Source organism: Sinohyriopsis cumingii, chromosome 3 (assembly GCF_028554795.1).
Source record: "Sinohyriopsis cumingii isolate HCF-2022 chromosome 3, ASM2855479v2, whole genome shotgun sequence".
Lineage (NCBI taxonomy): Eukaryota > Metazoa > Mollusca > Bivalvia > Unionida > Unionidae > Sinohyriopsis > Sinohyriopsis cumingii.
In genome coordinates, this window is record NC_142963.1 from 959,067 (window position 1) to 986,554 (window position 27,488).

The window sequence follows — 27,488 nt, forward strand, 5'->3', positions numbered from 1 at the left end:
AAACTTGGAGGATGATGTTCTCTGAGGTTACCCATCAGAGGAGGTTCTAGACCTCCAATCCAAGCAAAAAGATGGGGCACATGTACCTCCTCGACATCAGAGATATGCTGAATGTATTGTTGATAGACACCATGACCCATCAAATATTAATTCACTGTTGTGATGCTAGAAATATGTTTTTTATTGAAAGGTTGTTGATATAGAGTGAAAATCCATCCCAATGACCCTGGAGAATTATGCCCTCTGGCTCCAAATGAGTGCCACAACTAGAATCTATCATATTGGCAAACAGAAAGGAGTTATGGGAATGTGCTTGCATGGGGACCCCAATCAGGAGTCTGTCCCAATTGATCCATCAGCCCAAATGGTGAAGGAACTCCGGTCCTTGAGGAATTTGAGCTAATAGAGCATCTCTCTGCAGTTTTCACCTTGTGAGAAAGAGAAACTGCATAAGGTGCATGTGGAGATGTCCAAAGGTAATAAGGGATCTCAGCCAGTTATCTGCCCAATAGGTGGCACCACAGAAAAACCTGGTCTCAAAGTTTGGAAACCACAATGATTTTATCGTTCACCAGGGCAATCTATTGTGATTCAGTCAAGTGAGAAACAACTGTCAGAAGCTGAAAGCATTAAATTATAATAATGACAGTGTTGTTGTGTACCTGGCTGTCACAATAGTGGGGAACATTCATTCCCTGTGGGAAAATGGAGGAAACAATGGATCCATGTGATACAAAAAGTCAAGGATGCATTTAAAAAGTTGCTACCATTGAGTGTAGTCTGTAGAATGCGCTTCACAGCAGACGGTTGCATTCAAGAAACCATACAATGGTATGCTATTTTTGTTTGATTTTTGCTCATTTCCTTTGAATATAGTTCAGCAGTGGTATCTCATATAAGTAGCTATTAAATAATGTTTAAAAAGAACTGTACTTAAACATTTCCAGTAAATTTATTTTCATCTGATGCACCACACTGACCCACTAATGCATTGGTTTTATGTCAAGTAATGTAAATCTGGATATCTATTCATAACATTGTGGATACAATTTGTTTATAAATTATAAATGCATTACTTTAAAAAGTATATCAAGGATAATGTTTTTATTTATACTTTAGGTACAACCCCTCTTTCCAAGAGACTGATTAAAACAGCAGTGTGTTTACATGGACCAAGGAACCAACACCAGAGAATTTATCAAGACAAAATCATGCATTGAAAAGAAGTCCCCAAAGGAATATTCTTCCAGAAAGTAACCAACGAACATCCGCACTATTGCTCTGAATAAGATATTAACTTTGACCTAGATGAAACACAGATCGTAATCGACAACAATACTGACATAGCAGATGAACTCTATCTTTCTTTTATCTTTTCACAGATGGGTTTATCTTTGGTTGAGAAAGGGCATTTCCCTTCAATGAGCAGTCCATCCAGTGGAATACCATCAGTGTAATACCACCATCAGTGTAATACCATCAGCTGAGGCAGCTAGAAAAGGAGTTTTTTTCACAAATGTACATTCCACATCTGTTCACTCTTTTTGTAACCTTCATATAGTTACTGACATCAATACTTTCATATTTTTGACCATGAAGTGTTGCTGGTGCCCGTAACTTTTAATATTCTGTAAATGTATAGACCAATGCTATTTTGTCTGTCTTCTCTGTCAATTTACACATGCCCCCAAAATTTGATGAACCTTTATTCCTTCCATATCGCACTTTTACTCTGATCACATGTGTTTCTTTCAACTGTCATAGCTGTTTCCATGTCTATGTACATTAAATTGTTTACTTCAAGAAAATAATCTTCATGAGTTAATTCAAAGTAATCATGGTCATTGGCAACTGCAATAACATTAGCTGGTTCAAAAAGTTGAAAAACTGGCATTGCTGAAATTCCTTCCATATTCAAACAAGCATTTCTGAAGAAGTCTTGATATCTTTTCTTATTCTGACTGTTAAGGGTGTGGATCAAAGTCCAAGTTTGTCATTTCATAAACACCTGCCATATTTAAGTCTCTACTTCTGATAGGTGATCATTTGTACTTTTTTGTCTGATGAAATGTTTGTAATTTCTGAATTAAACAATATCTTCAAAATGACAGATCAAATACTGCTGTAAGTACAGCACCATTGAGCATGAGGACACACTCCTGCTTCACATTCACACTGGACCTGGTGCAAAATTTTGACCAAAGTTGTCGTTTCTGTCATAGGCCTCTAACCCGAGAACAGAAAGAACACTTACATTGGACTATAATTCAATATAATATTTGCTCAATAATATATCAAATATATGTGTAATACAATAAACATTCAGTGAAAATCTAGTATATTTCCAAACAAAATTGCTAAAATTGTTTCTAAAGCAGTCTCGAACTTTTGCCAAAAGTGCCAGGATTCAATCTACCTGATCCAGCAGAACCTGGACTAAATTCAGGTTTAAAAGTTAATCCATCCCCAAGTAAACAAAGTCACGAGATGGAATGAATTCCATCTCCTCCAGGGTGAGTAAAGACCCAACTGAATTACTGTTGCTTCATCAAAGATACTGATACTAGATTTAAATCAACCATATCAATACTAGATATAACTGCAATGGGTCTCCTACAAAAACCTTCATTTTAACTAAAATAAAAACCAGACCACTAATTTGGACTTGCATGCTGACCAGTCATGCAACCTACACATCATCTTGTGGGGTTCCTTAGTGTATACAAGTTTCATTGAAATTGTTATTAACTGATTCATTTTGAAAATAAATTACTTGGATCTGGATCCTGAATTTGGTCCTTTGTGGATGGCCCATGGAACGTGTCTGGTAATGGTCAATTTCATGAAGGCAAGCACATTATTGATAAGGGAAATAAGTTTTGAGAGCAAATAAAACAGGGACCTCCCATTTAAGTAACCATCAACTGACCTATGGGCATAAGCAACATTTGTTGACCTTCTTGTGGGTAATGGCTTTTGAACTAGGTTACTGACTAGTTTTCAGTTTTCAGAGGTTTTTAGTTTCCTGAGAGTTTAACATGTGAAAAATATGTCATTTAATAAATGCTTATGTAACCGAGAGAGAGAGAGAGAAAGAGAGAGAGAGATGGGTTGTTTTCATAGACATCATGATTGTGTATGCAAATACCCAAAATGCAATGTACACATACCTTGCGCCACCATTTGTGTCCCTAACAAACCTTTATCAACACGTCATCATGTATATTCAAGATAATCTGATTTTGGTGTCGATAAGGATATTTACTTAATCAAAATGATACATAGATTATACTTGAAATTATGTGCCCTTATAGCACAAAAATAAAAATAAAACTAAGTTCCCTTGCTTATGTAGAAAGACAGAAAAGTGAAATTAAACCGTAATTGTGCATATTGCTATCAAACAGAAATGCAGTTATTTTTTTATACAAACAGACAAAATTGTCTTTTTTCTAAAATATTTTGTGTGATGTCCCTAAGCTTGTCACCTTGAAAGAGTAATTCTGGCAATAATCTTCTGGATACAATAACAATTACGGAAATAAAATTTCATTGCATGTGTATTATGCCAGAACTGTTATGTACAAATACTTTTCGCAAAAACATGTGCTTGTGCCAAAGACAGCTGACAAACCAGTTTTAACAAAATACAATCAAATATTGTATCTGTGGTGGAGATGAATGAATGTAAGTGATAACCGTTCAAAGAAGTTTCATCTTCAGTGTATTAAAACGAAACATTTGCCTAGCAAAGCACGACTTTGTACCAAATGTCAAAACCGATTATTCTTGAAATGCTTTTATTAATATGAAATTATATTGTAATGATTGGCATTTTAACTTGAACTATAATCAAATGATTGATGTGTCTGTTTATTGATGGATCTATTTGTTTATGAAAGAATAACAAGGATGGTTGAAATTTCAATGTTTTACCTGAAGAAAAGATGGGGAAAAATCATGCATTAGGACAAGTGCTGTTGACATTCACAACACAATATGATGTATTAGGATATCCTTACACACAAAATGCGACGTGCTTTGATAATTATGTTGGAAGAACAATGTTATTTGGTGCCGGTTTGCATGGCTAGAGAATCAAAATGGCAGATATGGAAGTACACACGTTTTGTGAAGTCACATGAAAACAACGGATACTTGGAGGAAGGGAGAGAGAGAGTTCAATTTTGAGGGGTTTCACTTTATATACTTGGAAATTCAAACAACAGAAGCTTACTGTAACATTCAGATAACAATGCTGTCTAAGAAAGAAAATATCTGGAGAAAAGTATAGAATCTGGAATTTCAAAACTTAATGAGTTTAAGACTAAGCCCATTTGGCAAAGTGTGATTACTTTTCCTAACTTACGACATCTACCTCAATCTTTCTGTCTCCAGTTTGGTTGGGTTAGCCTCCAGTGTGACCTCTGACCCAGGCTTAAAGGTTACATTATCATGGACAGTGTTTATAACTCTTTCTATTGTACTAGGAAGAGCCAAACTGGGTGTTCCTGAAAAAGACAACACAACAAACTAACAGGTCTCATTTGTCATGTTCACAGGCATACATGTCGCTAGGCAATCTGATTTATGCACTGTCACACTGGGGATTCATGCAGGTCGAAACAGACATAATCTTTTGAAGCTTTTTTAAAATGAGAAACTAAATATGGTTGGGATCATTACACACAATTATCAAGATTACACAATATTCAAGAAGGTCAGTCCATAATCTAAGCAATACTGTTAAATGTTGGGTCAACGAAAGCAATGCTAATTGTGTTATGTGCTGTGCTTCCTAACATAATTACTTTGTAATTACTTTGCTGCACATCGTTATTGTAAATTTCTTACAGCAATGCATAAACTTGGCTGAAGACCTTAATTTCTGATTCATTGCTCCAATATACAGGATTGAGATGATGTATCAGCACAATAAAACACTGCACATAATGATACATATAAGAAATTTGGCATATAAATTACCACAAGAGTCCCATGAATGGCAAATTATACACCATGCCAAACCTGACAAGTCCATCTCAGTAAGGCAGTTGATTTTTTCCCATAAGATTTTCCAGTTTTCAGTAAGGTGGAACAAAATATCAATAACTGCTATTGTAAAGCTGGAAAAGGTAATTAAAAGTTGAACGCATCAAGGATAATTATTATGTTAAACTGAAAAGTTTGTAAAGTACATGTAGACTTTATTTACCACTAGTACAGTTGCACAAACTCATGTTCCAAACCCTATGCAGCTCAATGGATTGTTGCTATCTCTCAGCATGATGTAATTCTTGGAAATTCTTTTCCATTTTACATGATGATGGTAATTATATCTCCCGCCACGAGACATACTCAAATTAACATGTGATGTCCAATAAACATAATTGTGTCCTTTTTAGCTGTTATTCACAAGAATCTGAATACTCCTTTTTATTCTTCTGTGTTGATTATTAACACTTTTCAAGAAGCTTATTTTCTCTTTTGTCTTAAACATGCATCGCTTTCTGTATACCATTTTTAAAAATTCTATAATCAACAGTTTGATAATGCAGACGCTTCGTATGAACAAATAGGTGCAGTTTAAAGCATCTGGGGTGCTGCTGTAAAGTTAATCTGGTTCCCTAACTAATTTCACTAATTCTAAGATGAAACCCGGATCCAAATAAAACACATATGAACCAATTATCCGGATTTTTAGGCAACAATCATTTTCCCATAGTTTTTTCTAGTATGACATAAGTCCGTATTTTAAGGGTAATTTTCGTAAAATGGCAAAATGGTAAGAGTTGGCAGGTCTGCACCATGTTTAATAGATACTGCCAGAATTTTCAGTAACATTCTTATAATGATAAACAGTACACATATCCAAATAACATAAAGGTCCAAGAGCAAGCTGATGTGTGGCATACATATTCCAATAACATAAAGCAAGGTCCAACAGCAAGCTGATGTGTGGCATACATATTCCAATAACATAAAGCGAGGTCCAACAGCAAGCTGATGTGTGGTATACGTATCCAAAATTACATTAAGACAGGTCCAACAGCACGTCACTGTGTGTGTTATACATATCCAAATAACATCAAGTGAGGTCCAACAGAAGGTCAGTGTGTGGTATGCATATCCAAACAACATCAAGTAATGTCCAACAGCAGGTCACCATGTGGGAAGCATATCCAAATAACATCAAGTAATTTCCAACAGCAGGTCACCATGTGGTAAGCACATCAAAATACCATCAAATGAGTTCCAACAGGAGGCCACTGTGTGGAACATGGTCTGTACATTTAAGAATATATACAAGTCTTGCATCTGGAAATTTACAAGAGTCTTGATAATCAAGAAGTTTGCCATGATTGCAAATTTACGGCATCATGATGAAGGTCACACTGCAAGTTCAATATCACAATGTGCATCACACATCATTTCATTTGCTATGAATAATGATATGTACGTACTTTGTTGTTGTTTTTATAGGGACTTATGTTATGTGTTTAGGCTCTAATAAACAATAACAAAGAAACAGTGAAAACAACAAGCTTTGAAAAATTTAACAAATAATTTATTTCCCTGCAAAAACAATGTAAATATGATAAAATAAGAACTTACGGTTTTTAGAAATCAAATCCAGAAATAATTCAAAAATAACCCACGAATTAAATTTTAAAAGTCCTAGTAATGAAATGACCTAATGAATTCAAGTTCAAGTCCCGATGAAAAAGCCAGTATAGTGCTGTTACAAGTGTCTGCAATTCTTTGTTGATCCTCAAACAATATTCTGGTGTTCGAACTTTCGAATAAAATTTCAAGAAATGTCTTTGTCCAAGAATTCTGTATGAGCACTCAAATATTTCTAGGAAAAAGAATTAATCTTTTAGAATCCAAACAATTTCAGGAAAATTTAAAAATAACAACTGGTCATAACAGGAAAAAACAAAACACCTTATGTCCCAGTGTTTAGAATCCCAACTAACTAAATTCTCTGTAGGCAAAGGTTATACAGTCTAAGTAAGACGCAAAATAGATACCCATATGAGGGTCACATGATCACTTTCCAGAACAAAGTATAAGTTTTTTACATGTCTAAGGTCACATATTCCAGTACAGCCTCAATTTAACTACAAATCCCTCATTCTATTAATCACACAATAAAAAAGGTTCTTTACTGATTTTGAGTCAAGGCCAGGAACTAGGTCAGCTTTAAGATACAAAGTTCTGTGTTTACGACAAAACAGTCAGGTCAAACTAATTTCCTGAAAATGTCAAATTCCAGTTAACAAAATTACATTACTATAGTTTGTTATGAAATAAATAAACAAATCTAAAACTTAGAAACAGACAATAAAATTAAATTAAATATAAATTCAATCAAATATAAATAAGAGTTTAATGCCATTTTTCAGCACAAGACAGGCTATACATGGCACACAATATAAATGGTTGAGGATGAACCCGAGAAAACCCCGGAAAGAACCACCGACCCATGAGAAGCTACCGGCAAGCTTTCTGACATACCCACATTGGTCAAGCCCAAGACTCGAGTGTGATGGCAGTGATCCGTAACGATGAGCGCTTTAGACCACTTGGGCTCTCTGTACTACATATAAAATTATGATATGGGCATATTAGCATACATAACTATAGTCATGTGATAAATATTTAAGTTCAGATGAAGGAAAACAGACACGTGAGCATATCCTCTAAAAGGACAATTACCAGTTACATGTGGTAATTCACTTTGCAGTTACCCTGCACATGTGGAATAGATATGTGGTAATTGACTTTGCAATTAACCTGCACATATGGAATAGATATGTGGTAATTCACTTTGCAATTAACCTGTACATATGGAATGGATATGTGGTAATTCACTTTGCAGTTAACCCGCATGTGTGGAATAGATAGGCATAATCTACTTTGTAGTTATCCTGTATATCTGGAATGGATAATGTGGAAATTCACATTGCAGTTTGTATTGTATATTTAATTTTACATTTGTTATTTTTTTCTCCATGATAAGTTATAATTGAGTCTTGTTTTTGACCTCGTCCAAAATCAAGTTCAGTGTGCTCCTGACAAGAGACACATGGCATTTTTATTTTGTAAACAAATAATACATAGCTAATACTTTCTCTATGAGTGTGGGATAAATTTTAGGATAATTATCAACAGCAGTAAACATTTATTTGGGTGTGGGTCATAGTTACCCCAAATAAATACCTAACCTACCTAATGTTCACCACATTCTATAATTCTAGTAACAGATTTTATCTTGTTGAGGACTTGGAATGTATATGGAATGTTCTAGAATGGAAAATTCCATTACATCATAGTATTTCTAGAAAATGCTAATTGTAACCTACTGGTGGGTCAGGCAGAGGACTTTATAATCTAAAAATTATTCATTTGTGCTGTAAGGTCTTGAGGCATAATCATTTGTATTGTTTTGTTCAGTACTTTGACTGATTACTATTCTCTGGAACTAAAAAGTGTTCCTAATATTATTCTTGAGCAGAAACATAGATCTGAAATTATAGTGAATTCAGACTTCATATTTTTATTAACAGGAAGAATGTGAGCACATCATCACACATCAGGGCACTGGTACCTATTTATAATTCATTCAAGACTAAAGACACAATGATGCCATCAGCACTGGATCTTATTTAGAACATCACGAATTTAATTAGAACTTTATTCATTAGGACTGGTGATAGAACTTTTTGGACTACTTGCGATTTAATTTGCAAACTGTTAAATTCTTTTTAAATTTTCACTTTTTTTGTTCAAAGGAAATAAATTATTTGTTGAATTTTACAAAACTTGTTGGTTTTCGCTCTTTTCTATTAAGATGATAGAGCTGTAATAAGTTATTCCACACATCTGGAATAGATATGTGGTAATTCACTTTGCAGTTAACCTGTACAACTAAACTGGATATTGGGTAATCCACTCTGCAGATATCCTGTACATCTAAAATGGATATTGGGTAATCCACTTTGCCAATATCCTGTACAAGTAAACTGGATATTGAGTAATCCACTTTGCAGATATCATGTACATCTAAAAAGGATATCAGGTAATCCACTTTGTAGATATCCTGTATATCTAAAAAGGATATCAGGTAATCCACTTTGGAGATATCCTGTACATCTATATGAAGTTCACTGTGTAAAATTAACTACATGCATACTACAACTATGCTGCAAACAGGGCAAGGAATTTACTGTTGCAAATTTATATCTATAATTATGCACTTCAACTCAATTATTAAAATACACTTCCACATTTCAATGAGGCTCAAATGAACAATTATGAGAGGAGGGGGAGAAAATCTTACCTCCTCCAAAAAAGATAGAGTTGATCTGCTTGACCCCACTGAGTTTTAGTAATGTTCTTGTTTCTGTCTCAAGACACCGAGCCATTCGGTCATGGTCAACAGATTCACTGAAAATTATCAAGAAGAAACAAATCGAAATAAGAAAAGCAATGTATCCACTAGTTATGGGTGACCCTGAACAATACTGTGCATTTATAATGCCTGGCTCGATATTCACATTTTAAAGTTCTAAATTTAACTGAAGCCATAAGAAAAAAAGTTTCCCCAGAAAGTGTTGAAAACTTTAATCTGAACTCGATGTTCTTAATATTTACATCAAATTTTGGTTCTAGTATAAAGTTCTTCCAAGCTATTTAGCCGAAATCTTATGAAGGCTTACAAGATCTAGTTCACTTGTTCCCAATTTATGTGGGCTACAGCCCCCAGGGGCTGGCAGGGTTATTCTAATTGAGCCTAAAAGTACAACTATAACCATGTGTTTTTGGTAAAGTTAAGAAGTTGTCCTCATACTCAGAAAAGATCTTTCAAATTTGGGTGCACATGACCTAAGATCAGCTGAACAGAAAAGATGACTTGACACTTTTGGTTTGATAATGAAACCAAAGATCAACGTAATGTCGACCATGCAAATGGTACAGCACAAATAAAGAAATATTAACTCTAATTCTAACTATGCCAACAGAGAAAACAATGCAAATCACTGTAAAAGTTGGCAGATAATTCCAAGACTGACATGCTTATATTTTCATTTAACTTGTCCAACACTTATTTAACAACCTGATCCAAAATAAAGTCAATAATTTAACTCATCCAACAGTTATTGAACAACCTGATCCAAAATAGTGTGAATTATTCAAATCATCCAACAGTTATTGAACAACCTGATCCAAAATAATGTGAATTATTCAAATCATCCAAGTTATTTAACAAACTCACCCAAACAGTGTGCATAATTTAACTGATCCAACAATTATTTAACAACCTGATCCAAAATAATGTCAATAATTTAATTCATCCAACAGTTACTGAACAACCTGATCCAATATAATGTGAATCATTTAAATCCAAGTAATTTAACAACCTGATCCAAAATAATGTCAATAATTTCATTCATCCAAGAGTTATTTAACAACCTGAGCCAAAATGATGTAAATAATTGAACGCGTCCAACAGTTATTTGACGTGATCCAAATAATGTGCATAATTTAACTCATCTAGCAGTTATTTAACCTGATCCAAAAATAATGTAAATAATTTAACTCGTCCAACAGTTATTTAACATCCTCATCCAAAATAATTTCTATAATTTCACTCGTCCAATATTTAAAAACCTGATCCAAATAATGTCAATAACTTAACTTATCCAAGTTATTTAACAACCTGATCCAAATAATGTTCATAATTTACTCATTCATAAGTTATTTAGCAACCTGATAGAAAATGTCAATAATTTAACTTGTCCAACAGTTATTTTACAACTTGATCCAAATAATGTTCATAAATTAACTCATCCCAGTTACTTAACCTCATACAAATATTGTTGATAAATTAACTTGTCCATCAGTTATTTAACCTGATCCAAAATAATGTTCATAATTTAACTTGTCCAACAGTTATTAACAACCTGATCCAAATAATGTTAATAATTTAACTTGTCCAACAGTTATTAACAACCTGATCCAAATATGTTCATAATTTAACTTGCTCAACAATTAACAACCTGATCACTCAATTATAAATATGAATGCTATTGAGAGCCTCAGATACTCAAGGTAGCCCCAGATACTCGAACATTTGATAAATAGTTTATTAATGCTGTATTGTATATGTTCATAATTAATTTAACCTGTATGCAACATGACTTACAATATGGCTCAGCACTCGTAAACTGCCTCAACACTGAGTAAATTAGCAGCTTTAACTTTATATACTGATCACCTTCTATTTGTTAACTATACAAGGACAACTACATTACAGTTATGTTTCAAACAAGCTGTTTATATTTATGTGTCAACCCTTAAAAAATTTACATTAAATATGACCGTTATACACATTTCTAAGAGGGACAAAATTTGGAGTCAGGTACAGTGTGTTATTAGTATTTTTATTGTAGCTTTAAAAAAAATTCAGCCACATCACTACGATGTCTGCAGTGTGGCAGTTTATAGTGATGTCTAGCACTGGGGCATCATGCCCCAGACATGTAGCATGATGTCCCGCCCAGTCACATTATCCTGACAATAGGGATGACCAGTCCTAACACTAACCTCTTAATGCCGAGCGCCTAGAGAGGCAGCTGTTAGTACCATTTTTTAAAGTCCTTGGTACGACTTGGCTGGGGTTCGAACCCACAACCTCCCACTTCCGAGGCAGACACTCTAACCACTAGGCCACCAGAGGAATCAAGTACAAACATACTCAAAGCTGGCATACTCTTTACTTTTTGCACTACCAAGTTGGAGTAAATTTTCCAGACAGATTTTTTGGAGATCATAAAGCCAGGAACTTCAACTTGACACTTTGATTTTACTGCTCCATATAATGTATCTGCTGAGCGAGACAACTAGAATTTTACACACAAAAAAATAAATTTTAAAAAAGTGCATTCTAGAAAAAAACGTTCACACTTATATTTTGTCTGAATTTTCCTGAATAGAATTGAAATTTTTTGCAGGAAATCTTACTGGGGGGTGGGGGGATTTTCACAATTGCACCTCCTAGATGCAACCCTGACAATGTGAGAAATCTGGCACAAAAATGGGGAAATATTAAAAATAAATTGGTTTAATGGCAGCAAATCTGGCTACAGGAGTCTGAGACCAGTACAAGCCCAATCCTGCATCCAATAAGTCAACTTTCATTAAAAAAACATACATTACAAAGGAATATTCAGGTAACAATAGAAAATGTATAGTGAATGGTAAATTTGATCTTACTTTAACTGGGTATATATCATTAACATGAACATTTGCAGAAAAAAAAAATCACTTTTAAATGTAGGAAGATATGTATTAGATTTTGAAAAACAATGACAATAATATTTATGCAGAAGGATATTTCTAATTAATACATCTCATTTCTACAAGACAATAATAAGACGTATTTCTGACTAATTCTTCTCATCTCTACAAGACAGTAAAAAGACATATTTCTGACTAATTCTTCTCATTTCTACTGAGAGAGTAAAAAGACACATTTCTAATTCTTCTAATTTCCACAGACAGTAAAGAGACATTTCTGACTAATTCTTCTCATTTCTACTGAGACAGTAAAAATACGTATTTCTGACTAATTCTTCTCATTTCTACTGAGAGAGTAAAAAGACACATTTCTAATTCTTCTAATTTCCACAGACAGTAAAGAGACATTTCTGACTAATTCTTCTCATTTCTACTGAGACAGTAAAAATACGTATTTCTGACTAATTTTTCTTATTTCTACAAGACACTAATAAGACATATTTCTGACTAATTCTTCTCATGGGCCCCTGAGTGGCTGAGTGGTCTAAAGCACTCTCTGTTACGGATCATTGCCATCTCACCTCTGTCTGCGTGGGTTTGAGTCTCAGGCTCAACCAATGTGGGTATGTGAGAAAGCTTGCCAGTAGCTTCTCGTTGGTCGGTGGTTCTTTCCAGGGTTTTCCCGGGTTCTTCCTCCACCATTGATACTGGCCGCCATGTATAACCTATCGTGTGCTGAAAAATGGCATTAAACCCTAAAACAACAATTCTTCTCATTTTTACTGAGACAAAATTTTTCTGACTAATTCTTCTTACTTCTACAAGACAATAATAAGACATATTTCTAATTCTTTTCATTTCTACATGACAAATACAATAAATTAAAGGTACGATGTTTACAACATTCGTTATTGCAACAAAATGGCTGGAAAAAATCTTGATCACTCCAAGGAATGTGGACTGTATCTCCTTTGTAAATAGGTGTTTCACTTAAGTCAAGTGCTATTACTTACCTAATATATTTGTTAAAGTTGCAGTAGGTACATCTTTTTGCACAGTAAGGCCACTGATGATGAAAAAATGGGTAGATTCATTTAGTAAGTAATGGCAAAGCAAAATCAATCATGTTTCATGCATCCAAGCTGCAATCTTAAAAAATTACTATTAATTTAAAATGGAAAGAATGCAGGTTTTGACAAATGTTTTAGAGAACGTGTTAAAATAACCTATACAAGTACTAATTTAAAATGGAAATGATGCAGGTTTTGATAAGTGTTTGACAGAAAATGTTAAAAATAACCTATCTGCAGTTGTACTTTCTGATTTACATTTCTTTGGCAGCAAGTTACTAAAGTACATTTAACCAATAGCTGGGAGATACCAATCTAAATATACTGCTAAATGTTATTCTAGAATTCTAAATTAAAAATCTGACATAATATTTACAGGAGCACAGAAAACATTATAGTGTATGCTACTTGTTGTTAAAGCCCATCATATTAGGTATCAACCATATCATAGAAACTTCCCAAAAGTAAGGAGGGTGTTTTCAGATGAAAAACCTACCAATTTACCAAGCAGTTTTGGAATCAAATACATGTCTTTTGAAATAATCACAATAGGAGAAAAATGTAACATGCAGCTTTAAAATCTAAGTACCACAAACAGCACATGCTGTGCATGTCTTGCTGCCCTTACATTATTAATGGCCCTCATCTTTGGACTGTCTCATTGAATTTTTCATTATTTAATGACCCTCATCTTTTGACTGTCTCATTGAATTTTTCATTAATAATGACCCTCAACTTCTGACTGTCTCATTGAATTTTTCATTACTAATGACCATCTTTTGACTGTCTCAATGAATTTTTCATTATTTAATGACCCTCATCTTTTGACTGTCTCATTGGATTTTTCATCACTAACGACCTTCATCTTTTGACTGTCTCATTAAATTTTTCATTACTAATGACCCTCATCTTTTGACTGTCTCACTGAATTTTTCATCACTAACGACCTTCATCTTTTGACTGTCTCATTGAATTTTTCATTACTTATGGGCTTTATCATTTGACTGTCTCATTGAATTTTTCATTACCAATGCCCCTCATCTTCTGACTGTCTCATTGAATTTTTCATTATTAATGCCCCTCATCTTTTGACTGTCTCATTGAATTTTTCATTATTAATGACCCTTATCTTTTGACTGTCTCATTGAATTTTTCATTACTTATGGGCTTCATCTTTTGACTGTCTCATTGAATTTTTCATTACTAATGACCCTCATCTTTAGACTGTCTCACTGAATTTTTCATTAATAATGACCCTCAACTTCTGACTGTCTCATTGAATTTTTCATTACTAATGACCATCTTTTGACTGTCTCAATGAATTTTTCATTATTTAATGACCCTCATCTTTTGACTGTCTCACTGAATTTTTCATCACTATCGACCTTCATCTTTTGACTGTCTCATTAAGTTTTCATTACTAATGACCCTCATCTTTTGACTGCCTCATTGAATTTTTCATTACTTATGGGCTTTATCTTTTGACTGTCTCACTGAATTTTTCATTACTAATGACACTCATCTTTTGAACTAATGACACTCATCTTTTGACTGTCTCATTGAATTTTTCATTACTTATGGGCTTCATCTTTTGACAGTCGCATTGAATTTTTCATTACTAATGACCCTCACCTTTAGACTGTCTCACTGAATTTTTCATTAATAATGACCCTCAACTTCTGACTGTCTCATTGAATTTTTCATTACTAATGACCATCTTTTGACTGTTTCAATGAATTTTTCATTATTTAATGACCCTCATCTTTTGACTGTCTCATTGAATTTTTCATCACTAATGACCTTCATCAAAACTGTCTCATTAAGTTTTCATTACTAATGACCCTCATCTTTTGACTGTCTCATTGAATTTTTCATTACTTATGGGCTTTATCTTTTGACTGTCTCACTGAATTTTTCATTACCAATGACCCTCATCATTTGACTGTCTCATTGAATTTTTCATTATTAATGACCCTCATCTTTTGACTGTCTCAGTGAATTTTTCATTATTAATGACCCTTATCTTTGACTGTCTCATTGAATTTTTCATTATTAATGACCATCATCTTTTGACTGTCTCATTGAATTTTTCATTACCAATGACCCTCATCTTTTGACTGTCTCATTGAATTTTTCATTATTAATGACCCTCATCTTTTGACTGTCTCATTGAATTTTTCATTACTAATGATCCTCATCTTTTAGCTGTGGACTTGACCATTGTAATAAAATGTAAACATAAAGCTTCATAAACCCATCTGTAGCAGTTAATAAGTGATAGCCCTAGTAAGGAGACAAACCAGAGTATCCCTTATTGTAACTTTAACACCGAGTTTCAAGATACGACTGTATATGCAAGACACTGTCAAGAAGGGGTAGCCTGCACCAGCTGCCTCAGTGTGTCCTTGAGAAAAATATTTAGCTCTCATTTCCTCTGCATGATATAGCCAATATGGTGTGAAAAGTTTAGTTCAAAACTAGTCAAACAACCAACAAGATATATAACTGGCTAAGTTTCACTCAAATATCTTCAAAAGGGTATATGATGATATATAACAGGCAAACATTTCACTAAAATATATAAACGTTATACCCACACATTGATAGGTCACCAATTTAAATTTTCCCTTCTTATGACCTTGACCTTGAGTAGGGGGCAGGGCTAAGGTATCTGACTCCTTTGTTTAATCATCATAAATAACTGTTTCAAGTTTAATTAAAATGCAGTCAGAGGTTCAAAAGTTATATTCTAGCCATGGATACAAGTCAATGAATTTTTTTTCTCCCTTACTGTGCCTTTGATTTGACAGCAGTATCAAAGCTAAGGTACATTACACATGAATTAGTAATGATGTATACAGTACATCTCCAATACCAGTATCTTTACATAAACAAAAAGAAAATTAACACCAGAACTACAACAAGTGGTCTTCACCAATAAAAGAAACACTAATACATTATCATGTACAATGCAACCTAGTGTACCTCAACTACTTTTGATAGGTATTAATGACTGAAGATATAGGACATAACTGAACACAACAGATACCAATTTTCCAGAAAAAATAGTTTGGAAAAATTATCATTTCCATTTGATAATTCCAACTATTCACACACTGAGAAAAGTAATTATTTCTTAATGTCTGAAAAATTGGATGAATGAACGATATACTCTGGACAAGATAAAAATCACAGAATAACATTATTGTATTCCTTGCTGAAACCCAGACCTTACATGAGAAGGCATGGTCACAGAATAACATTTTTCCTTGCTGAGACCCAGACCTTGTGTGAGAAGGCATGGTCACAGAATAACATTTTTCCTTGCTGAGACCCAGATCTTGCATGAGAGGGCATTGCCACAGAATAACATTGTCTCTTATCCCTTGCTGAGACTCAGACCTTATGTGAGAGGGTCACAGAATTACATTTTTTCTAGCTGGGACACAGGCCTTGTGTGAGAGGACATGATCACAGAATAACATTTTCCCTTGCTTATTATCTGGATGCTGGTGATGTAGCTATGGCATGTGACATGCTGACTTTATATTATATACAACTGATTAAAGTGTCATTACAATATTTCTTGCTGTGCAAAAGTCAGACAAGGCTACTGGTCACATAATTACATTTTCCCTTGCTGAGACACAGGCCTTGGGTGAGAGGGCATGGTCATCAGAATTACATTTATTCTTGCTGAGACCCAGGCCTTGTGTCAGAGGGTATGGTCAACATATTTATATTTTCCCTTGCTGAGACCCAGGCGTTGAGTTAGAAGGCATGATCAACAGCTTTACATTTTCCCTTGCTGCGACCCAGGCCTTGTGTGAGAAGGCATGATCTACAGCTTTACATTTTCCCTTGCTGAGACCCAGGTCTTGTGTGAGAGGACATGGTCATCAGAATTACATTTTCCTTTGCTGAGACCCAGGCCTTGTGTCAGAGGGTATGGTCAACAGATTTACATTTCCCTCGCTGAGACCCAGGCCTTGTGTCAGAAGGCATGGTCAACATGAATTAATTTTCCCATGCTAAGACCCAGGCCTTGTGTGAGAGGGCATGGTCATCAGAATTACATTTTCCCTTGCTAAGACCCAGGCCTTGTGTGAGAGGGTATGGTCAACAGATTTACATTTCCCTTGCTGAGACCCAGGCCTTGTGTGAGAGGGTATGGTCAACATGAATTAATTTTCCCATGCTGAGACCCAGGCCTTGTGTGAGAGAGCATGGTCATCAGAATTACGTTTTCCCATGCTGAGACCCAGGCCTTGTGTGAGAGAGCATGGTCAACATAATTGTTTTTCTTTGCTGAGACCCAGGCCTTGTGTGAGAGGGCATGGTCATCAGAATTATATTTTCCCTTGCCGAGACCCAGGCCTTGTGTGAGAGGATATGGTCAACAGAATTACATGTTCCTTTGCTGAGACCAATGCCTTGCTGAGACCCAGGCCTTGTGTGAGATGGCATGGTCATCAGAATTAAATTTTCCTTTGCTGAGACCAAGACCTTGTGTCAGAAGGCATGGTCAACATGAATTACATTTTCCCTTGCTGAGTCCCACACCTTGTGTTAGAGGGCATGGTCAACATAATTGCATTTTCCCTTGCTGAGACCCAGGCCTTGTGTCAGCGGGCATGGTCAATATGAACTACATTCTCCCTTGCTGAGACCCAGGCCTTGTGTCAGAAGGTATGGTCAACATGAATTACATTTTCCCTTGCTGAGACCCAGGCCCTGTGTAAGAGGACATGGTCATCAGAATTACATTTTCCCTTGCTGAGACCCAGGCTTTGTGTCAGACAGTATGGTCAACAGATTTACATTTCCCTTGCTGAGACCCAGGCCTTGTGTCAGACAGAAGGCATGGTCATCAGAATTATGTTTTCACTTGCTGAGACCCATGCCTTGTGTGAGAGGGCATGGTCAACAGAATTACATTTTCCTTTGCTAAGATTCAGGCCTTGTGTCTGAGGGTATAGTCAACAGAACTAAGTTTTCCCTTGCTGAGACCCAGGTCTTGTGTGAGAGGGCATGGTCAACAGAATTACGTTTTCCTTTGCTGAGATCAATGCCTTACTGAGAACCAGGCCTTGTGAGATGGCATGGTCATCAGAATTAAATTTTCCTTTGCTGAGACCAAGACCTTGTGTCAGAAGGCATGGTCAACATGAATTACATTTTCCCTTGCTGAGTCCCATGCCTTGTGTCAGAGGGCATGGTCAACAGAATTGCATTTTCCCTTGGTGAGACCCAGGCCTTGTGTCAGAGGGCATGTTCAACATGAATTACATTTTCCCTTGCTGAGACACAGGCCTTGTGTCAGAGGGCAAGGTCAACATGAATTACATTTTCCCTTGCTGAGAAATAGGTCTTGTGTCAGAGGGCATGGTTATGGTACATGACACATTGTCTAGTCATGATACAACATGCTCTGCAGAGATGAGCGGTGCACTTCCTCGCAAAAGGAAACATCATGCTACTCTGGGCTGAGCAGTGCAATTCTTTCCTTGCGGAAGGCTGCAACCTGCTACCCCAAAATGAGTAGTACAGCTCCTTACTCAGGCAGCATCATGCCACTGTGAACATGAATAGTGTTTGACTTCTCAAGGAGCAATGCAGACACACACAATAACATGACATGTGTCACATAAATCATACTAACACACATGGGTGAAATAGAAAGAAAAAAAATGAATCAATGTTTAATCAGTTATCTAATTAAAGGAATTATTAATTCCTATTAACTGATGTAGGGTGTATGATGCGTTATAGCTTATAGGTCCCGGCCATATTCTAACATTTTTCTTTTTACATCCGATTTGCATGACCTGATTAAAAGTAGTTATACTAGCACAAAAAGAATTTTAAAAATTATCAAATGTAAAGAAGAATACTTTAATTACTTAAAATAGAAGTATACAATGCTTTTACTTCCCCTTAGCTACAATTTCCCACCTACAGAGGACAAGGACACCAACCAGAAATGACATACATTTATCCCCACAAGACGAAGTACATGTTTCCTGTTATTGACAAATAAAACACAATAAACTATTGTAACGGCCAAGCTAGGTCCTGATAATACTATCTTGGAGTATCGCACCAGGGATGAGTATGCTTATCAGCTGACTAAGGAGGGGGAGAATGGAGTAAACTCGAACTCTTGATTTAATAACTGTGATGTACCTGGTTTGATGGCTGCTAGCTGAATGAACCCCCTCAAGCAGCCCACAAAGCATTATATACTCCTGACAAAACCCACAACGCCCACAAAACCCTCAATACCCACAAAACCCACAACGCCCACAATACCCACAAAGCCCACAAAACCCACAATCCTTGTTGGAATGTTCAAACCATCATGCGCTAGTATTGAATGTGTATATTTAGTAAATTTTCACAGTGATTATTTATGGAAATTACCAGCGGGATATTTTACACATTGCTACATTGCGAATGAATTGCCATAAGTAAAAATAGAAAAAGAAAAAAATTCAGTTTTGCATTTTGCGGCACATACCGTGTTAGTGTTATGCACTCTTACAATATTACCGAGGTAGACCGCATGAAAGGGTAGTCAACAGTTATATGTACCAAAGAAACAAAGAAGAGGAAAAACAAACTTAAATGCGATGACGTATACAAATGAAACTCCAGGGACTATAAACACATTGAGTATGTAGTGTACAGTCTGAAGCTGTTAACTAGAAATAACCATTAATCGAATTATCAAGGATGCCAGCCACCAGCATGATACTCCCTATTTTCGCTATCACAAAAACACGTAGACTATTCCAGCTAACTATAACAAGTAAACAAAACACAGGATCCTAGAAAATAGTAATGTCAACTCATTTGAGCAATTCACTGCTAATGCACAGATTTATCATTTTAAAAAAAAATCTATACCAAATTGGACGGCTTATATGAATAGTGTTTACCGCATGCATCCCTCACTCCCTAAATGCAGGTTATTACAATACCCACTGCCAAGAGTGTTAGTGTCCTCACAACACTCTTAAAATTTACACTGAAGGCACTTTTATACACAAAACTGATGCTTTAAATTTTATAGAAAGTACTGTAGTAATGGTAGGAGCAGTTGAAATATAATGGTTATAATTTACACAGAAAACTCAACATCTTCAAGAACAAGAACATGGAATTAAATTACTCAGATTATCTATAAACAATAGATACTGTAATTCAACACTGATATCAATAATATTTTTAAATATCTTAAATTCCAAATTCCGAGCCTTCAGATGTCACAGGTTTCAAGCAAAAGTACTATGTTAACAATGAAATGTTTAAGAACATATGTACACTAATTTGGCTTGAGAGCAATTCTGGGTACAAGTTTTGTTTCCCTATTATAAAGTATAAATTGCACAGTAAGAAAAATTCAGTAATTTCAAATATATGTGACAATACTAAATGAACTTATTCATTAGTCAATATTAAACTGCATATGACTTAAAAAAAACACAAACTTGCATACCTATTGTAACTTATTTTGAAGTGTTCAGATGTCCCTTAAACAGCAAATATGTTAATATAAAAACTCATGTTGCTATCCTGATATAAGCAATTCTAGAAAAGCTGAATATGTATATAATGTATTAAATTTACTGGCTGATAATTTACTGTTAAAATTAAAGTTTACAATGCATGATATTTCAGAGTAAGTTAAATATACAATTGGCAAACTTCAGAACAGTGAGCCAAATCAGTTATGCATGCATGACATTTTAAAATCAAATATCAGTGTAGTTTAAAACAATAATATATATGCCAATAGAATGCAATGCATGACTATAGAGGGAGAAAAAAAAAATGAAAAAAAGAAATTTCTATTAGGAGCACACATCTACCTGAAACACAATGGTTGCATGTCTATACCAGCCAAAATAATTGCATGCGGCATGCAGTGTGATATGCCAATAGATAATGCATCATCACTTAGGTGAGCCCAGAAAAAGAAAAAAATACCATAAGAATATGGACTTCCAATAACAAGGTAAGAATTTTTATTTAACCAAATTTGGGTGGGTGTAGTGTTGGACTATTGCCATTTGATTGTGACCTTTAAAAGCTATTACATGTATCATAAAAGGAATTATAGCCTCAACACCAAAAGCGACACCCATCATCTAACCAAAGTGTTCTAAATGCTTAGTAGCCTTTAAAGTAATACAGCATAGATTACAACTTATAACAAATATCATTGTATACTAGTATGGGTGATGCCTGCGCTCCTGTCTCTGATGTTTCTTTTCACCACTGTTCTCCCTCCTTGTATCATTCTTCTTGTTCTCCTTGCTATCTGTTCTCTCTTCATTCCTTCCTTTGTTCTCCCTCAAGACTGGCTGGTTTCCAGTGGTTTCAGTTGAATTTGTGAATGTACATTCTTTTATGGATTTTATTAAATCATTTGAGATTTTCTGATATTGTTGAAATGCCACCGTCTGCTCTTGTAATGCCTTCGTCACATTACTCAGAGCATCTAAGGAGACATCCAGAGCCCCTCTGACTGCCTGGGCCGCTAGACTTATTGATTGGTTCATGGCATCCACTGCAACTGTAAACTTTTCAACCAACCTCTGGCTGTGCTGTTTGTGTTGTTCACAACAGGTACAGGTACATGAGGCCGAACTTGACAGGCTCTTGGGTGATCTTACATAGTCCCTATTCATCGTTGGCTCTATAACAGGAGATGGCATGACACTAAAGGCAGGTGTTGGCTCACTTATGTAGCATGGTGTTACCTCCACATTGGATGGCATTTTCATCTCCTGGGTGGGGAATTCAGAGAGAAAGGGGTCATCCTCATAATTCAGCAGGTTATTTAGAATGTCTTCAGACTCGGCAGATGTTTGTAAAATAGATGCTGGGCGTTCACTGCACTTATTCATTGTTCTTGCTTGAGCGTTCAAATTTGCTGATGCTGACATGTGTATAGGCTCCAGATTTTGTGGAACCTTAGCACCCATTGCATTTGGTAATACATTAGTTACAGGTTTGCAGAGAACTGATGGTGTTATGGTGGCTGTTGCTGCTTTGTTGGTAACAGAACCAATCACTGTCAGGTTAGGCTGCATGACCACTGGTGACCCACCCTCCATCTTCATTCTACCTCCTGACCTTTCTCTCCAAACCATTTCTGACTCCTCTTTGGTTAATATTACAATATCTTTCTCTGTCCACTGGTAGGGTTCTGCGTTTTCGATTAAACTTGACTCCTCATATGCTTGATGAATGCTTTGTCCCCTCTCCACTAATTTGTGTACAGCCACTTTATGGTCTGGATATTGTCTGACATGACGCTCTAGATCCCTCTGCTGAGTGCATCGGAAGTTGCACAAATTGCAATAGTATGGAACTTTACCTAAAGAGACATGGTGTTTGTAGAAATGGGCCACAATCCGTCCCTTCTCCCCAACCACTCCTTTACATCTCAAGCATTGATAGGCATGGCCTCTTGTGTGCGTATATTCCTTGATCTTGATGACCATTGAAGCCATTTCTTGACAAAGGAGACTATTTCTGCAAGATACACATTTCACCATACAATGCAAGAAGACTTACTAAAACAAATCTGCGATGCAGTCAATCTAATAGGCTGTCTGTGCAAATCTTTTGCCTTAACATTATAATCAATAATATTATTACTACTATTATTATTCTTGTTTTTCCAACCATGTTTAGTTTAACTTAATTGTCCTTGCACTAACTCTTTGAACTTGACATCATACTACTACTTCACAACCAGCTGTCAATATTTATGAACTGTGTTTTAAACATCTAATGTTCTTTTCCAGTTCTTGATTCCAGGACCGCCATTCTGGAAGCCTTTATCGTCCATCTTGTGGGTTTTTCACCTGTATATTTCTTCAGTTTGTTGTGATGAACAAGTTTTTCTTTCCCAAATGAATCCAGCTGTATCAGATAATTTAAACAACTTATTGTCCGCTTGACAACATATAGTCCATCATACATGTTCTGCAATTTTGGTGACACATCTATCTTCCTACCATCAGCTATTAACCACACTAAATCTCCTGGCTGGTAAGAACTCTGAGACACCTTGGCATCATATAAGTCTTTCTGGTGTCTTGCTGCAGACTGTAAATGTTTTCTGGCAACCTGATGAGCATGATGCATCCTATCTCTAATCAGATCAACATACTCACCATAACTCGTGAAATTTCCTCTTGTCTGGTTCTGCACATATCCAAATGCAAGTTCTACAGGCAACCTTACTTCTCTTCCTAACATCAGTAAGTTTGGTGTTAAACCTGTGGACTCGTGTGGTGTTGCTCAATAAGCAGCTGCTAAACAACCTAGGTGCAAATCCCAGTTCTCTTGCTCTTCCTTTAAATAGGCTTTGATCATTCTTAGAAGAGTACGGTTGAACCTCTCTACTAGTCCATTACATCTTGGATTTCTAACACTTGTTCTAGTGTTACGTATTTCTAACATCTGGCATAACTTTATGAAAATTTCACTTTCATAGTTCCGACCTTGATCAGAATGTATGGTCAAAGGGCATCCAAATCTGCTAATAACCTCCTCCAGTATTTTCTGTGCACATGTTTCAGCAGTCTGGTCAGGTACCGCAAATATTTCGACCCATTTGGTAAAATGATCAGTTGCAACCAAAATGTACTGGTTTCTCCTAGGTGTCTGAGGTAAAGGCCCCAAAATATCTGTTGCCAACCTATCCAAGGGTGCTCCAACTGCCATGTTACCCAATGGTGCTCTTGGGTTCTTGTTGGGTTTCTTATTTGCAGCACAAATATCACATTTCATTACCCAGTTCTTAATGTCATCCCGCATTTCAAACCAGTAAAATCTTTGAAGGATTTTCTCACATGTCTTCTTTATTCCTAAGTGTCCAGATAACACAGTCATGCATCTGAAACATTATATCCCTCCTCAGTACCCAAGGAACAATGAATTGTAAATGTTCTCCAATGCCATCTTTCCTGATGAACTTCTTAAACAGAACCCCATCCTGAAGTTCTAAGATATCCCATAATAACCAATTATGTCGAGTTGCTGGACTCAAAGCAGTAATTGCTGCACTTGATTGTTGCTTATTTTCTTGTTTTGCCTTCATGATAGGTCCTATATCTTCATCCTCTTCTTGTAGTTGTTGGAGTTTCATCATGCTGTAGTTTCCAGCCCAAGGTACCCAACTGTCTGACTTATTCTCTTTTCTGCAATGAACTTCTTTCTCCTTTTCAGGGACTAACTTTGTCTGTAAATCCTTTCTGTATTGAGCTCTGGTTTTCACAGTTCTTAAATTCTCACTCTCTTGTTCAGTCCTGACAGTGGGACCCTCTGCCTGATTGGAACCCATCACTTGTTCTACATCATTAAAGGTCAGGCTGTCAACTACTTGATGGTCATCTGTAGTTTCTTCTAAATTAACAATCTGAAGACCCTCTGCCTGCTTAGGACCCAATCTGTTTGTTGCTGAGACATATCCCATCATGTTGTCTTCTCTTTTCCTACATTTCCTACATGGTCCACAGCGCAAAGGTTCCATCATATCAACATCATCACAGTTGCAATCACATGGATTAGGACACCTGCTGAGAGGATCTGCATTGCCATGCTTGGTGCCACGACGGTATTCCACTGTAAAGTTATATGCTGATAGGATTTCAATCCATCTAGCTATCCGTCCCTTCGGTTCTTTCAGTTTGAACAGCCAAATTAAAGCTTGATGGTCTGTCCTGATTTTGAAGGTTCTGCCCAAAAGGTATTGTCTAAAATATTCAACAAAATAACGTACTGCTAATAGTTCCTTTTCCGTTGTACAGTAGTTTTTCTCTGCTCTGTTTAAAGATCGACTGGCAAAGGCTATCACTCGTTCCTTCCCATCTTGGTATTGACTGAGAACAGCACCTATTCCCGCATCACTGGCATCGGTGTCGAGAATAAACTCACAAGTAGATAAAGGATAAGTCATGATATCTGGACTTGTAAGTGCTGTCTTTAGATGTTCAAATGCTTCATCACATAATGGTGTCCACTGAAAAGATTTCCCCTTGCATGTCAGTTCCACCAAAGGGCGTACAATCTTGGAAAAATGTTTCACAAAACGGCGATAATAATTTCCCATCCCTAATATTTGTCGTACCTCTGTTACACTTGCTGGTGTCGGCCATTCTAGTATTTTCATGATGTTCCTAGGGCATGGTTTTACTCCTTCCTTGCTAACAATATGACCCAAAAATTCCACCTCCTTTTGTAGTAAATGACATTTATCTGGCTTCAATTTTAATCCAGCATTTTGTATTCTTTGCAACACTTCTTCAAGTCGTGACATGTGTTCCTCAAAGTTTTCCCCAAAAACAATGATGTCATCAATGTAAATTAGACAGGTCTGCCATTGAAGTCCTTGAAGTACTAACTCAACTAGGCGTTGAAAAGTACCTGGGGCTCCAGTATGTCCCATGGGCATAGTCTTGTATTCAAAGAGTCCATACTTGGTGACGAAAGCTGTCTTTGGAATGTCTTCACCCCTTAGTGGAATTTGGTGATACCCTGAGGTAAGATCCAGTGTTGAGAAGGACTCTGCTCCAGCGACAGCATCCAAGCAATCTTGCACACGGGGTAAAGGAAAAGCATCTTTAACAGTTACTGCATTCAGTCATCTGTAATCAATGCAAGGTCTAACCTGGCCATTCTTCTTTCTAACCAGCACAATGGGTGATGCCCAAGGTGAAGTTGATTTCTGTATTACTCCTTTATCCTCCAGTTCTTGTATTGCTTTCTTTCCTTCTGCAGCAAAGGCCAATGGCACTCGTCTTGGGGGTTGTTTGACTGGTTTTGCATCTTTAGTGTCAATGCTGTGCTCAATTAGTGTTGTCAATCCTTGTCAATCCTAAATCATTGTCATCTCTGGAGAATGTATTTGCAAACTTATTAAGTAAATTTGCTATCACTTTTGATTCTTGTGGGCCTTTTGTTGCAACAGTACTCTCATACAAATTTTGTAAGTGTTCTGGTACAAAGCAGCTTTCAGTCCCAGCAGAAATATCTCTTTTTACATCCACTCTTTCGAAGTTACTCTTCATCCCACTAAGACATTGTCTTTCTGACTTCTGATTTTTGATTCTGCGGATTTGGCTAAAATTTCTGGTTTCTTCAGTATCTTCAGTATCAAAGAGTGTCATTTGAATGCCGTCATGTCTGTATGCTTGTCCAATGCGTGTATTCTGTTTGATAGATACATCTGTTGGGTATAGATTGAGTACTCTAAGTTTCTGAGTGACTTTATCTTTTGTGTCCACTAGGGCAGGAGCCACAATCAAGGAATATTTATCTGTAAAATTTTCACTTGGTTCAATCAGAAACTCATTTTGTTTTATAATTCAATCTTCTTCCTTCCTATCCACAAAAACATCTATTACTGCTTCACTATTTCCTGGTATGATGAAATCATCTGCTGTTCTTACGTTTCTCACTGTATCATCATTAAGTCCAATCTGTATGCATTGTATTGATACGCCATGAAGTTTAATTACCCCTTTGCTTAGCAAAATGTCGGCAGGTCCATCATTCTCATTTTGCAGTATGTCTATTCCAAGAAGTCCTTCGTCTTCAATTTTTGCAACTATAACCTCCAGCAGCAGGGGGGCGAATCGGACATTTTGTCCAATCGTCATTTGGTTTAATTAATACTTTCTGCACTCAGCGGATCCGGTGTCGTCTGCGCCCGGTAAAAAAAAAACGATGCCGTCGTCGGGGGGGGGGGGGGTCGTCCAATCGTCATTTGGTTTAATTAATACTTTCTGCACTCAGCGATCCCAGCGTCGTCAGCGTCCGGTAAAAAAGCACGACGACCGCGTCAATGTCATTTCCCCCCCTGCTGCTAAGGGGCTATTTACAATGATCTTACAAACAGAGTGATTACTAACTCCTCCTCTTGTAGATCAATTAGGTTATTTGACTGATCGGTAAGTCTAAAATTAATTCTCGTTAAAAACCGATTATGGCATCGCATATAGACCGGATTAATCGGGCTCTCAACCATTAAGAATCCGGGAGGAGCTGTTGGTGAAAATGAATAAAGGATATACCCCTGTTGAGCTTGAT

At 36.3% G+C, this 27,488-nt stretch overlaps 1 protein-coding gene across 5 annotated transcripts in view; it reads right to left on the reverse strand.

Annotated features, from left to right (window-relative positions):
- The window catches only part of LOC149802322 (radical S-adenosyl methionine domain-containing protein 1, mitochondrial-like), a 149,205-nt gene that overhangs the window by 92,998 nt on the left and 28,719 nt on the right, over positions 1-27,488 (reverse strand). For all 5 annotated transcript variants that reach the window (XM_089951537.1, XM_089951536.1, XM_089951535.1 and 2 more), the window contains 3 exons: positions 13,320-13,372; positions 9,347-9,453; positions 4,379-4,511 (listed from right to left, as the gene is read on the reverse strand). In XM_089951537.1, the coding sequence (XP_089807663.1) occupies positions 4,379-4,511; positions 9,347-9,453; positions 13,320-13,372 (293 nt within the window). The remainder of the gene's footprint in view (positions 1-4,378; positions 4,512-9,346; positions 9,454-13,319; positions 13,373-27,488) is intronic.